The 15,179-nt window shown below is 41.4% G+C and overlaps 1 protein-coding gene across 1 annotated transcript; it reads right to left on the bottom strand.

The window, feature by feature from the left end:
* Positions 1-5,851: 5,851 nt before the first annotated feature.
* LOC309833399 (uncharacterized protein) lies at positions 5,852-7,097 on the bottom strand (the record flags this gene model as incomplete). The annotated part of the gene is made up of 2 exons (XM_082671653.1): positions 5,852-6,174; positions 7,016-7,097. 2 exons carry the CDS (start codon positions 7,095-7,097, stop codon positions 5,852-5,854), a joined length of 405 nt encoding a protein of 134 aa, XP_082527779.1.
* Between the last annotated feature and the right edge of the window lie 8,082 nt (positions 7,098-15,179).

The following is a 15,179-nucleotide window of genomic DNA, read 5'->3' as shown; positions in this document are numbered from 1 at the left end:
TTGTACTGTTCCATCACTCAAGAATATCGATCTCATCTTAGGGACCACCCTTCAAGATCCAAATCGTGTGAAACCATCAACGTGACCTTATTAAGAAGTTAGCTCTGCATTTTGATTTTGGACCCGGCATGGCCGGGGGAGCACTCTGTGGGAAGCCATTCATCATCCTCTCTGGGCCTCAGGTTTTTCATGTTCAATGTAAAGAAGCGGTTCATGATAATCTCAGAGCGTACTGTCTGTTCTAACTAGATGGAAGGCTGTGTGATCAAGGAATTGCCAAGAGCTGATAACCAGTGGGTGCATGTTTTTGCCTCCGAGGACTGGCACCCCTGAGAAGGATGACACATATGTCCAGTGGGAAGAGAGTGTCGTGTCCTTGCTCCTGTTCTAGATAGGGCATAAGAAGTACTTAGAGTTCTCTGTAAACTTTGCAGTGACTGCTCAGTTGTTCTGCCCCCGGGACTGAGCATGAAACCTCAGAGATGGGCAGAGGGCTCCCAGCCTCAGGGGGGCGCTCAAGTTTGGCGGATACTGGATCCAGTGGGTGGAAGTAGGGAGCAGGAATATGAATCCTTCCACTGGCACTGAACGTTTGATGTCTGTTCTTCTCACCAAGCCACTGTGAGTAGCTCAAATGGCTTTTTGTGTGTGTGTGACCTTAATAGTGCCTGGAAGTAACAAATCAACTTTCTTACCCTCCCCCTGACTTCCTCCCCAGAGTTACTCACATGGTCAGATATGCCTGTATTAGGTTCTAGATCGTTTGTGGAGTTTTAGTGCAAAGAGTTCGAAAACCTCCATGTGCTCTGGCCTTCTCTTTTACAGATGGTGTCAGTGAGGTTCAGAGAGTGTGTGGAACTTTTCTGAGTCTAAGTGGATCAGAACAGAGGTCTGGGTGACAACACAGTATTGCCTGCTTCTGAAATCCGGAAGGGAATCAGAGAACAGGGGGTACCTGGACGGAATGTGAGGCTGGATGTCTGAATGCGGATGAAAAGACTGTCTTCCCTGCCCAGGTACAGATTCCCAGATGAGCAGAACCTGGCCCAAATGAGGACATGGGACCAATGGATACCTGGTCCAAAGTCATGTCTCCCAAAATGGGCCCCTTATCATGCCATGAACCCCTTATTTCTTTGAATTAATAACTCCCCTTGACACTATAAATGATTAAAAATACTAGTGGGCTCCAGCTGCCAGGAGACAACTGTTTAGGCATCAGCTGGAATCAGAGAAATTTACATTTGTAACAATTTAATCAAAATAGCCAGTTCCATGGGAAGGGAGAATGAACACTGGTCTAGGAAACAGGGAACCAGATCTTGGTGGCCCTGATTTGCTGAGTGAAATTATGAAAGGCATTTCTTCCTAAATTTCTCTCCATAAAATTGATATAAAACAATGATGAAAAATCTGAAAGTGAAATTAAGAAAACACTCCCATTTACCACTGCAACAAAAAGAGTAAAATATCTAGGAATAAACCTACCTAAGCAGACAAAAGACCTGCATGCATAAAATTATAAGACACTGATGAAAGAAATTAAAGATGATACAAATAGATGGAGAGATATATCATGTTCTTGGATTGGAAGAATCAACATTGTGAAAATGACTCTACTACCCAGACACCTTCAAACTCTTAGAGGAAAACATAAGCATAACACTCCATGACATAAATCACAGCAAGATCCTTTTTGACCCACCTCCTAGAGTAATGGAAATAAAAACAAAAATAAACAAATGGGACCTTATGAAACTTAAAAGCTTTTGCACAGCAAAGGAAACCATAAACAAGACCAAAAGACATCCCTCAGAATGGGAGAGAACATTTGCAAATGAAGCAACTGACAAAGGATTAATCTCCAAAACATACAAGCAACTCATGCAGCTCAATATCAAAAAAACAAACAACCCAATCCAAAAATGGGCAGAAGACCTAAATAGACATTTCTCCAAAGAAGATATACAGATTGTCAACAAACACATGAAAGAATGTTCAACATCATTAATCATTAGAGAAATGCAAATCAAAACTACAATATGTCATCTCACACTGGTCAGAATGACCATCATCAAAAAATCTACAAACAATAAATGCTGGAGAGGGTGTGGAGAAAAGGGAACCGTCTTGAACTGTTGGTGGGAATGTAAATTGATACAGCCACTATGGAGAACAGTATGGAGGTTCCTTAAAAAACTAAAAATAGAACTACCATACAACCCAGAAATCCCACTACTGGGCATATACCCTGAGAAAACCATAATTCAAAAAGAGTCATGTACCAAAATGTCCATTGCAGCTCTATTTACAATAGCCAGGACATGGAAGCCACCTAAGTGTCCATCGACAGATGAACGGATAAAGAAGATGTGGCACGTATATACAATGGAATATTACTCAGCCATAAAAAGGAACGAAACTGAGTTATTTGTAGTGAGGTGGATGGACCTAGAGACTGTCATACAGAGTGAAGTAAGTCAGAAAGAGAAAAACAAATACCATATGCTAACACATATATATGGAATCTAAAAAAAAAAAAGAAAAATAATGGTCAGAAGAACCTAGGGGCAAGACAGGAATAAAGATGCAGACCTGCTAGAGAATGGACTTAAGGATACGGGGAGGAGGAAGGGTGGGCTGGGACAAAGTGAGAGAGTGGCATGGACATATATACACTACCAAACGTAAAATAGATAGCTAGTGGGAAGCAGCCGCATAGCACAGGGAGATCAGCTTGGTGCTTTGTGACCACCTAGAGGAGTGGGATAGGGAGGGTGGGAGGGAGGGAGTTGCAAGAGGGAAGAGATATGGGGACATATGTATATGTATAACTGATTCACCTTGTTATAAAGCGGAAACTAACACACCATTGTAAAGCAATTATACCCCAATAAAGATGTTAAAAAAAAGGGTGGGGGGGGGAAAGTACATCTACCCACAGACTTTTCTTTGTCCCTAACCCCTTGCTTGGATTGTTTTGTAAATCCGGTGCCAAAATCACCAAGGGAGGGTGTGCAGGGACAAAAGTATTTTATCCTTGAAAGTTGCTATGAAAGTAGCGCTTTAATATTTTCATCATAACAACAGCAAAAACAAAATGGTAATTACAAGACGTGAAGGATTTAACTATTCTTATTGTGGTAAACATTTTGCAGGGTATACATGTATCAAATCACCACATTGTACACCTCAAACATTCATGTTATATGTCAATTTTTATCTCATTAAAGGTGGGGGGAGGGGGGCTTCCCTGGTGGTGCTGTGGTTAAGAATCCGGCTGCCAATTCAGGGGACACGCGTTCAAGCCCTGGTCTAGGAAGATCCCACATGCCATGGAGCAACTAAGCCCGTGCGCCACAACTACTGAGCCTGTGCTCTAGACCCTGCGAGCCACAACTACTGAAGTCCGCACGCCACCACTACTGAGCCCACGCACAGCAACTACTGAAGCCCACACGCCTAGAGCCCATGCTCTGCAACAAGAGAAGCCACCACAATGAGAAGCCCACGCACCGCAACGAAGAGTAGCCCCCGTTCGCCACAACTACAAGAAGGCTGTGCACAGCAAGGAAGACCCAACGCAGCCCAAAATAAATAAATAAATAAATTTATTTTAAAATAATAATAAATAAATAAAGCTGGGGCAAAAGAGACAAAATCGAAGGGGTAAATACTGCTATCTTCACCATACAGAATCTTCACATTCGGGAGCATGTTAATTATTTATTCAAGACTTTTTTATGTGCTACATGAACACTTGTTTACATTTCTTTTTTAAAGTTCTGCCTGTCTCTCATTAAGTTTATTTGTTGAGCGGTTTAATTGTGTTGATATTATAAGTGGGAATTTTCTTCCATTCCGTTTTCTGATTATTGCTAGTTTAGAATAAAAATAGGATTTATGGGAATTCCCTGGCAGTCCAGTGGTTAGGACTCCGCGCTTTCACTGCCGTGGGCTGGGGTTCAATCCCTCGTTGGGGAACTAAGATCTTATAAACCACATGGTGCAGCCAAAAAAATTAAAAATAAAAATAGGATTTAGCTTAATTTTTAAATAGGATTTATCATCACATACTCACTGTGTGTCTTTGGGTGATTAAGTGAAGCTTTCATGGGCTTCAAACTCTTAACAAAATTACAGATGTGTATACTACCCATCTGAGAGAGTTCTAATGAAAAATAAATAAGACAATACAGATAACATATTTAGTACAGGATCTGGAACAGAGAAAACACTAAAACACAGAAACTGTTCTTACCACCAATGGTGTATTACGTGTTTGTCAGGCCAGAAGTTTAGCCACTGCTCTCACCTGTGCTCCAAGATGTGCAGTCCAGTCCATCCCCTGGAGAATGAGAGGAAAACCCTGGCTTGTAGGCCCCTGGGAGGGACCAAGGGGCAGCGGGCTCTCTGTTCTCTCACCCCCAACAAAGCCTCTGCTCCCCACCTCCCCTCTAGCAGGAACCCAACACACACACAGAAAGAAGAGGTGTTTCAGGGCCATAATGTCAGGGCTGAACTGACATTCATTATTATATTTCCAGAATGATTTCATTCAACCCCCCTCAGAATGAGTAGACAACTGAGGCTCAGAGATTTGTCTGAGGTCATCCAACAACTGGGGAGGAGGCTGGGGCTAGAACTCGGGTCTCCTGACGCCCAAGCCTGTGCTCTGCCCACTTCACCCCAAATGCTCCTCCCCCTGTGGCTTTGACCTTCCCTGAGAACTTCATTGCCCAAGGACAGTGGGGCAGGTGAGCCAACAGCAGAGCCACGAGGTCATCCAAGTTTGCCCAACATATACCCTTCTGCTGTCTTCACTCCTCGAGTCTGCTCTACCCCAACTTGTACATCTCCAGAGAACATTATTCAGCGATCACAAGAAAGGATCAGGGACTCAGTGTGTCTTGCATCCTCGTTCACATCTTCAAATAGAAAGCTGGGAGAGGATATCGCTTAACCCAAAGGAATTATGTGTTATTGGAGGCCCCTCAGGCACGAATAGGAGAAATGCTTCATGAGCAGGGATTTCCCAGCATGTGTTTCTATGTCTTCTTGGGAGGACATAGATCCCTGGGAAACATGAAAGGAAAAGAAGGAGGGAGCTATAGATTTAGCCACAAGGGTTGGCTAGTCACACTGACAGGGTTGATCATAGCCAGGTCAGAAGTAGGGGTCAATTGGGAAGGTTTTAGGTTTTATTTCCCCGGTCCAAGGCCAAAGGCAAAATGTCTAGGTTTCCATTTCCTGGTGAAATAGAGGCTGCAGTTCTTGGGTTGATTATTGGATTTCTACAGTGAACCCTAGGAATGGGCCTTTCGTTCCTGCCCCCGCTCTCCTTCACACAACAGTAACATCTGCCGTGGGTCCCTCTCCACTCGCCACTGGGGACTGGAAGTCCCAACTCCACACCCATCTCCCCAGAGCTTCCAGGGGCCCAGAAGTCATAGGAGCCAGAAACAAATGGAGTAGAAAGTGGTCTTTTATTGGAAAGTCCATGAGAGAGGCATCCCAGGTTTGGGCACCCGGATGAAAGGAAGAATGGGCAGTGTGGGAGAGGGTAGTGCTACAGGCACCAGGATCTGCATCCCTGGGGACTTCACCGGTGCAGCAAGAACAGACTCCACCTGGTAGGAGAAAAGAGAATCAGAGATGTGATTCAGCAGGTCAAAGACTCAGAGGCAGTGGGAGGCAGGACCAAGTCCACTTGTCATCCCTCTCAGGACGAGACCCCTCGGTCTCTCCATCACCTCCCCATGTCCTCTCCCCCACCAACCTAGGATCACTCTCCACCTCTCAGCCTTTCTGTGCCTTCACAGGCCACCTCTTCCTCCACCCAGTTCTCACCTCACCGGGGATACACACAGACATTCCCGCAATAGCCCACACAGCACTTCTTGAGCCCCCAGCATTGAGCATCTGTCACACATTTGTTAATGGGATGTTTTAAGCCGCACTGGAAAGGAACCCAGGGGCAGGAGCCAGGCTTAGTGGACTGTCGGAATCCGACTGGATCTTCTTGACTTTCGACTGGATCTTGACCTTCGACTAGATCTTGACCTTCGACTGGATCTTCTTGACCTTCGACTGGATCTTGACTTTCGACTGGATCTTGACCTTCGACTGGATCTTGTCCTTTGATCAGAACATTGCCTTTCGTAGTGCCTTGACCTTTAGGACAACAAAGAAATATCCCCACATTTAGAACAGTGTACCTGCTTTAACTATCTAGTCTTTCCTCCAGGTCCAGCCACTGTTCACTGCAGTGTCTCTCAAAATGTGACTTGAGATAGGGGAGCTATCTCAAGGGCTAGCTGGGGTCTGTGCTCTTGGAAGGCTGGGACCGGGGTTTCTCGGGTGTCCATTTCTTCCCCTCACCCTCCATTCTGGGTCTTAGGGCCCTCACGAGGATATGCCAGACTGAAGTGTCTTTCAGAGGTGTCACTTTGGCATCTCTGAGGACACTTAATGGAAAGGAAAGGAGCCGTGAGACACTTACCAGGAGACCTGAGCTCCATCCTGGCTCTGGAGACTGTCTTGACAAATCCTCACCCCTCCCTAGGTCTCAATGTCCTCCTTTGGAAAATAGGGGTCTTCAAACTACATGATTTTTGAGGCCCTGTTGGTTCTTAACCTTCTCTTAGAGGACTGATGACAGGTGATCTTACGGGGCAGACAGGCAGGGGACAGACCCCACACCCAGCGACCAGATTCCTGGGACCCCTCACTTCATTGAACGTTCTGTCCAAGTATCAACACTTGAGGCCAAGGTCATGTAACAACACTCCTTCCACAAACAGCCCTGATATCTCAGTCCTGGGGTGGAAAGCATGTAGAGTCTAGTAGGCAACTTCCTACTTCTCTGGATACGCTGGAAACCTACTGTCCAGGCTGAAGAGTGGGCTCTAGCCCTGCCTGCTGCTCTGGAAGTACCCCCTGTCAGTACCCAGGCTGCCCCCAACATCCTCTCCTCAACCCAACCCAGCCCCACCCAGGCCACTTCCCTATTCACCTCTTACGACAGCTGCCTTTGCCACCAGCGTCCCAAGGACAAGAAGCACTACCACCAGGATCAAGAAGTTTCTGGACTTCATGTTGTCAGGAAGGTGAATGGCTAAGAGCTGAGGCCAAACCTAGTTTTATGCAGCTCCAGCTTGGCCGGGTGCCAAGGGTGGGTCTGTGGTTTCACAAGGGACAAGGGGTGCATTTTCTTAGTTCTACCAGGAAATATCCACCTCCATCCTGGAAAGCACCTTGGGCCCTTCCCCAAGGATTATTTACAGGGAGAAATGGCAGTTACTGCTGCATCATCTCTCATAGCCCCAATAGTTACCTCACTTTCTCACAAAGAAGCAGGGCTGGCTCCCCTTGGGCACCATTACAGCCAAATTCCTCATACTTAGAATAGAAAGAATATGGAGCCCAAAGAAGAGAAAGGAATCACCCATGGTCATTTAACAAGTCAGTGGTAGGTCTGGTGTTCAGTTTTCATAGGCAAGGTGTTCCCCAGTTACTCCCTGTTCCTGCAAGACCCACCCAGACCTACCCTAACAGTTTACCCCTCCCAGCATCAAGCTGGGCTTTTCTTTCATTCTCCCCTAACCCCAAGAAAAACTCTCAAAGGCATGTTTGCCTTGGACGTCTAATGACTAATCAGTGTACTTTTCCATTTCACAGGTAGTCTCTGATATGCCCCAAGAAAGTAACAGGGAAGGTGGAATTTGACATCTGGAATGGCATGATGCCCTTGAAATCACAGTCAGAAGAGAGAAAACACCCATAAAATAAAAGGAAGAAAATATAAATCATCTATAAGGTGGACATCTACAGTGCATACATCCAACATGGCTTCCTCCTTCTTAGAACAGCATGCTGTTTCTTCTGAAGAACTCTTGTTTCTTTGTACCATCAACTTAGGAATCTAATGGGGACTGCTGATCATGAAAGCCTGACCCCCAGTCACAGCAGGGTGCGTGTGTGTGTGTGTGTGTGTGTGTGTCTCAGGTCTACTGATGTCCTTTATTTGAATAGACACTAAGGGGAAGGGGGAAGTCCCTCCTTTTGGTAAAGGTGGTAGAGATGAGCCTGGGAACTCCAGAAGCTATGGTTCCAGTCTGGGAGTAGGTTAACTGTGCAAGAAAAAGGAAACGAATTCACTTAGAAAATCAGAGAAATGATGGTGAGAGAGGAATCGGAAGGCACAAACCAGCCCTTCATTCCCCTTTATCTTGAGAGCAGCTCTTCCCACACCCTTCCCCTAGTTCAGTTATGACCCAATAAATTGGCTTTCTGCCTAAGCTAGTCTGAGAAGGTATTTTGTCATTGCTACCATAGTTCAGAGTAATAAAAATGAATTGGGTGTTGTTGGGTGAGTTGGGTGTTGTCAGGGACAGAACCTGAATTGTGGAAATGACAGTTGAGTTCTGGGTGAGAGAGCGATTGAAGCAAACTAATTATTTTATAGTAAGCCAGTTGTTTAAATCTTCACCTTTGTCTCTTTGGACTCGGACCACATGCCTACCAATGCTGAAACACTAAGGAGATATAAACAAATGTCAGAACATTAGAGTCTGCAGGCTACTTTAAAAAAAAATTTTAAAAAGCTCACTGCAAAGTAAACTATACAAACAAAAGAATTGTGTAGAACATACCTATATTCTTTAAAGAATTAAAGCATTACAATGGAAGCCTGTACTCACATGCCAGGTGAAAAAGGAGACTATTTACTCTACAGCCTATTACCCTATTAGCCTTTACTCCTATCCAATTTCTTCCCTCTCCATCCTCCACAGAGGCAACACTTTCTTGGATTTTCTAATTTTCTGTTAATTCAAGCATCTTGCTCATTTCTAATTGGGTGGTCTATCTTTTTCTTGTTGATCTGTAGAGAAAAGAAACCCTCACACATTACTAGTGAGAGTATATATTCATGCAACCGATTTGAAAGTAAATTTGGATCAGCTAGGAAAATTGAACATGAGCAAAATCTTTGAGATTTTTATCAATCTGATGGGTGAGAAGTGATACATTGCTGAAGTGTTTAGTTAGCATTTCTCTATCATGAATTATTTCAAGCATTTCTTCATATTTTAAAAGCCACTTATATTTCTTTACCTAAAAACTTCATTTCTTTTGCTCATTTTCCTATATAGTCATTAACCTTTTTCTTCTTAATTTCTAAGCACTCTTTATCTATTATAGAGAAAGGTCCTTTGTCTGTGATATGGTTTATAAATAATTTTTTTTTTTGCGATACGCGGGCCCCTCACTGTTGTGGCCTGTCCCGTTGCAGAGCACAGGCTCCGGACGCGCAGGCTCAGCGGCCATGGCTCACGGGCCCAGCAGCTCCGCGGCATGTGGCATCTTCCCAGACCGGGTCACGAACCCGTGTCTCCTGCATCGGCAGGCGGACTCTCAACCACTGCGCCACCAGGGAAGCCCTAAAATATTTTTTTTAAACACTGAAGTCTTTTATTCTGTTTCCCTCAGATCCTAAGAGTTTCCATTTCATTTGTTACCCCATAGATGAAATCTATTAGCAAACTGCATGCATATTTACATCAGTCAAGAAGTTTGAACAGATACTTCCAACAAAGCATGTAATATGTGAATTAGATATTTTGAATGTTGAAGGAATTAAAGAATCAGTCAGCTACTGGAGGTAATTTGTGCGGATTCTGAAGTATTTCTATACAACTTTGCTTCTAACAGAAAAGGGAAAACCCTGACTCAGGGTTTGGCTTCTTATTGTGCAGAAAGATTTGAGGACCAAGTTTCAGATATGGTGGGGTCACTCACCCTCATATCTAGTGAGTTCCACATATGAAAAGGCTTTCCTTTTGTTTTACAAGTAACTCCTTATTGTTGGCTAGCCTTTCACCATTTCGTAAGTGTGATCACTTTGATGTTTCTTGTACTCAAATCCTCGAGTGAAACATGCTAAAGGAACTCAAACGGTCCATTTCCCAGTTGGCAAAGACTGTTGCTTTGATCTTCCTCAATGTAGGGATCTTTCAAGGAGATTTCAGAACTGGCCAACACATACACCAAAGCTGACCACCACCCCCCTCACCGCGTCCCCCTCCTCCGCCTAAATAAAAATTTTAACTCATTCTTAGACCTGCACAAAACAGCTCAGGGTGGCACCCTTTCCTCCTCTTATCTAGATATTGCCTCCTGTTGTTTGGTTACTTCTGCTCTGGACTTCTGCATTTCTGCTTCATGATATCCTTAAACTGGTGAAATTGGTTCATTATTTTCTTTCAATTCATGTGCCAAAAAAAAAAAATCTAAATGATACAAAAGGGATCATAGAAAAAAAATAACTTTCTAAATTGAAACAGACACCAGAAAAAGTAGAAAATCTGAATAATATTGTAACTATCCTAGAGATGGAATCAACAGTGAACAATTATTTGACCAAAAAGAAGCATTAGGATCAGATTTCTTCATAAGAAAAGGCAATCAAGGAACAACTAATTCTAATATGATATAAATAGAAAATAAGATACAATTTCCAGCACGTTTTATGAAGTAAACATAATCTTGATACCAGAACTTAATAAGAATTTGTGTCAATTATAGCTCAATAAAGCTGTTAAAAAATAAAATTCTTGGGGCTTCCCTGGTGGCGCAGTGGTTGGGAGTCCACCTGCCGATGCAGGGGGCACGGGTTCGTGCCCTGGTCCGGGAGGATCCCGCATGCCATGGGGCGGCTGGGCCCGTGGGCCATGGCCACTGGGCCTGTGCGTCCGGAGCTTGTGCTCCGCAGCAGGAGAGGCCACAACAGTGAGAGGCCCGCATACCACAAAAAATAATAATAAAAATAAACAAATAAATAAATAAATAAAATTCTCAACAAGGATACTATGAAAAAGGAAGATTCTAAGCCAGTCTCACTCATAGAACATAGATTCATGAACACAAAAATCCTAAATAAGTCACTTACCACCTGAATGCAGTAATATGCAAAAAGGACAATTTTTTGTGACTAATTTTAATTTATCTTAGCTATCAAATGTAGTTTAATGCTAGAAACTCAATTAATGTAATTCACCACACTAACAGATTAAAGAAAAAATATAAGCTTAGATATAGAGCAGCATGCAATAAAATTCAAGATGCAGTTGCAATATAAAAATAGCAAATTAGGAATGAAGAATAATTCTTTTAAAGTGACAAAAACTACCCCATAGCAAACATCATACACAAATGTGAAAGGTTTTAACCTCTCCTTATAAAATCAGGAACTATTCCCAATTCTGTTCAATATTATGCGGGATACCCTATTCTATAGCATCAGACAAGTAGAAGAAATAAAAGGTGCAAGTAAGTATTGGAAAGAAAAAACAAAACTGTCATTATTCAAAGATGATGCAACTGTGTTCAAAAAATTCCAGACAAATCTACAGATAAATTGTTAGAATCCATGAGAGTTTATTATGACAGACACATACAAAGGAACTATACAAAAATCAATGGTACTCTATACATCAACAATACAAATCAGTAAATGAAATTTTATTGATATATATAATTATATAAAATATGAAGAGCTTATGAATAAATGTAATAAATTTTGTGCAGAACCACTACAGAGGAAATTAGAAAACTTTAGTGAGAGACATTTTTTAACATCCTCAAATCAGAAAGGTATACCATGTTCATGGATTGGAAGACTGAATATGATAAGGATGCCAATTCTCTTCAAACTGATTTTTAGTCTCAATGCTATCAAACCCCCAGAAAGGTTTTTGTAAAAGTAAACCAAAAAAAAAAAAAAAAAAAAAAAAAAAAAAGGCAATATAATTCTAAAATGCATACAAAAAGTGCAAAAGACAAGATAGCCAAGATACTCTTGAAGAATAATTTAATAAGACTTGATATAGGAAATATCAAGGTTTATTTTAAAGTTGTAATAATTATGATAAAGTGGTATTACAACAATGATAGATATGTAAATGAAACAGAATAGAGAGTCCAAAAACAGATGATTGCACATAATGAGAGTATGTTTTCAACTTGGCTGTAGTAAACAAATATCACTTTGGTTATATAAAGAAGGCTGCACATCATAATATTAATATACATTCCCTGAGTGGATGATAGGAGGATACAGGTTAAAAAGGTAGGATAGAAGGAAGAAGAAGGCAAATAAAAACAAACAAATAAATAAATAAATATTGCTTTACCAAAGAACTCATCAAGTCTGATGTGATCCTATTACATTTATAAGTATAAATGTCCATGAAATCTTACCAACAGAAAAAAAAAGTAGGAGAGTAATATATGTGTTTTGATAATATTTCAGTCGAATATAGAACTCCTGACAATGTTTATGTATGAAAAAGGAAAAGAGTTTGAAGGAATACACTCTGCTGTGAACATTAGTTACATGATGATGATGGGAGGGGACAAGTATGAGTAGTTTTTCCTTTATATGTATTAGTTTCTAATTATTTTGCTTGTCACAACTGTCGACGAAACTTCAGTTAACAGTCAAGTTAAGAAGAAAAGAGGGGGGCTCCCTGGTGGCGCAGTGGTTGACAGTCCGCCTGCCGATGCAGGGGACACTGGTTCGTGCCCCAGTCTGGGAGGATCCCACATGCCTCGGAGCGGCTGGGCCCGTGAGCCATGGCCGCTGAGCCTGCGCGTCCAGAGCCTGTGCTCCGCAACGGAAGAGGCCACAACAGTGAGAGGCCCAAGTACTGGAAAAAAAAAAAAAAAAGAAGAAAAGAGGGAATTTTATTTGAGCCAAACTGAGAATTATAATCCGGAATACAGACTCTCAGGAAGCTCTGAGAAACTGTTCCACCAGGTGGAAGTTGAAGGCACAGTCATATACATTTTCGAGACAAAGGATCATACATCAAAATGACATACTGATACTTTACACAAAGTTCACCAACGATACATAGTCCGGGTAAGCACATACAAAGAGAGCAGCAAGTCCATGACCACTACAGAGTTGGGAAAGAATGCTATTCTTTTAAGAAGTTGCACTGCTAGTGTCAAAAGAAAGGGAAAAAATTATCTTTATGGTCAAACAGACACTCTTATCTTTGAGGAGGTTTGGTTAATGTGTAATGCAGATGCACACTGCTTATCAGGGAGGGAGGGAAGAGACCCAAACGAATGCAGAGAGAGAATTTTATGTTTAATTTTTTCTTGTCCTGCCTGAAAATATGAATTTTATTTCATCACAGCAAAAGTGATCTGAACATATCAAATAAAGAAAATTAAAATTCATAAAGAATAAAGAACTTAAGCAACCATGTGAGTGGAGAAAGGCTAATTGAGAGTTGTATCTAAAGAAGTGATTATATACATGTAATCACTTTTTAAAAATATTTATTTAATTTATTTATGTATTTTGGCTGCACAGGGTCTTTGTTGCGACATGTGGGGTCTTATAGCTGCGGCTTGTGAGCTTCTTAGTTGAGGCATGTAGATTCTTAGTTGTGGCACGCATGTGGGACCTATTTCCCAGACCAGGGATCGAACCCAGGTCCCTTGCATTGGGAGCACCGAGTCTTACCCACTGGATCACAAGGGAAGTCCCTATATACATGTAATCATTAATGCAAGTGTTAAGAAGAGATGCTTAAATTATGTGTCATAATGTAAAAATATAATAATGCGTTATTCTGATGCAGTCAAAAGAAATCACTCTAGGTAGTTCAAGCAGAAAAAGAACTTCAGCTATTGTACGAGCACATTTCACTGTAAGAACCCAAATCACACGTGAAATCCTGGATGTGAAAGAGTCTGGGAAAAAATAGGCATTTGCTTTACAACCCCTGCAGGAAGGCATTCTGGGATCAGTTGAAATGCTTGTTGATGAAGACACTGCAGGTACCTGCCATACTCCTGCACCCTCCCACACTTACACTTCCAAACATCAGCAAATATTCACCTCCCAGAAGACAAAGCACCCATCTTGCGTGGGCGTTGAAGTGAACGGGTCTGAGAACAAGAAAGGTTGGACACAAGTGTTGGGAGATAAAAAAAAAAAAAAAAAGAAAGATAAAAGAAAATGCATCGGGGAAAAAGAATATGGAGTACTGAGAGAGGTTATTACCTTGAAATGTTGGTGTAATATCTCTTAGTGGCCATGGCTGATGGCGGAAGCCCTCCTATTTCAGATGAGTACTTAACAATCAAAGAAGTCCACACGTGTATTAAGAAAACTGTCCGTTATTGTAGCAACAGAGGAGGGAGCCCTTGAGCTAAGAAACTAAGGAAACTATTCTAACCTCCAACCCATCCCACTCCAGTAAGATATTCCTTTCAATAATTGGTCCATGAAAATCTACTGATTTTAAAATAAGAAATAAATTTAGAAATCATAGACCATACAAAAATACTCCTTTTTAAAAAACAGAAATGAGTAGCAAAGCTTAAAAGCATTTAAAACAGGATTTTTAAAATCCCCAGTACAATGTCACCACAAAGCTGAGAAAACTGATATTCTAAAATAAATGTTTAAAATTAGTAAAGCAAATTAAAGGTATGAGGAACCATCATAAAGCAGAAATACAGAAACTCAAAGAAGAGATAGCAAAATAGCAGGGAGATGTGAAATGGAATCTGAAAGACAGTAGAGAAATTGAAGAAAAGGACAAAACCATTTCATAAATAAGGACTAAGTAAAGTAAGGAAGAAAATGGAAAACATAAGAAAAGCAAAGAACATGAAATAAAAATGAAGAAGTAGCTTAAAAATACAGAGAGAGTCTTAAATATTAAAAAGTCAATGGAGATTCACCAGACACATAAATCAAGTCCCACAAAGAAGAAAATCAAAACAACAAAATAGAAGAATTATTTAAAACTATAATTGAGGAAAATATCTCTGAAATAAAAGATTTGAGTCTACATATTAAAAGCTCACATTGTGAATGCAAGTAAAATTTGCAAATTTAGAGAAGAGCTAACACCCATCCTTCTCAAACTCTTCCAAAAAATTGCAGAGGAAGGAACATCCCCAAACTCATTCTATGAGGCCACCATCACCCTGATACCAAAACCAGACAAAGTTACTACAAAAAAAGAAAATTACAGATCAATATCACTGATGAATATAGATGCAAAAATCCTCAACAAAATACTAGCAAACAGAATCCAGCAGCACATTAAAAGGATCATACACCATGATCAAGGGGTATTTATCCCAGG

The sequence above is a fragment of the Grampus griseus genome (assembly GCF_964374135.1).
Source record: "Grampus griseus genome assembly, chromosome: 14".
Classification (NCBI taxonomy): Eukaryota; Metazoa; Chordata; class Mammalia; order Artiodactyla; family Delphinidae; genus Grampus; species Grampus griseus.
The sequence above is the reverse complement of the archived record's forward strand: the minus strand, read 5'-3'. Positions and strand labels throughout refer to the sequence as shown.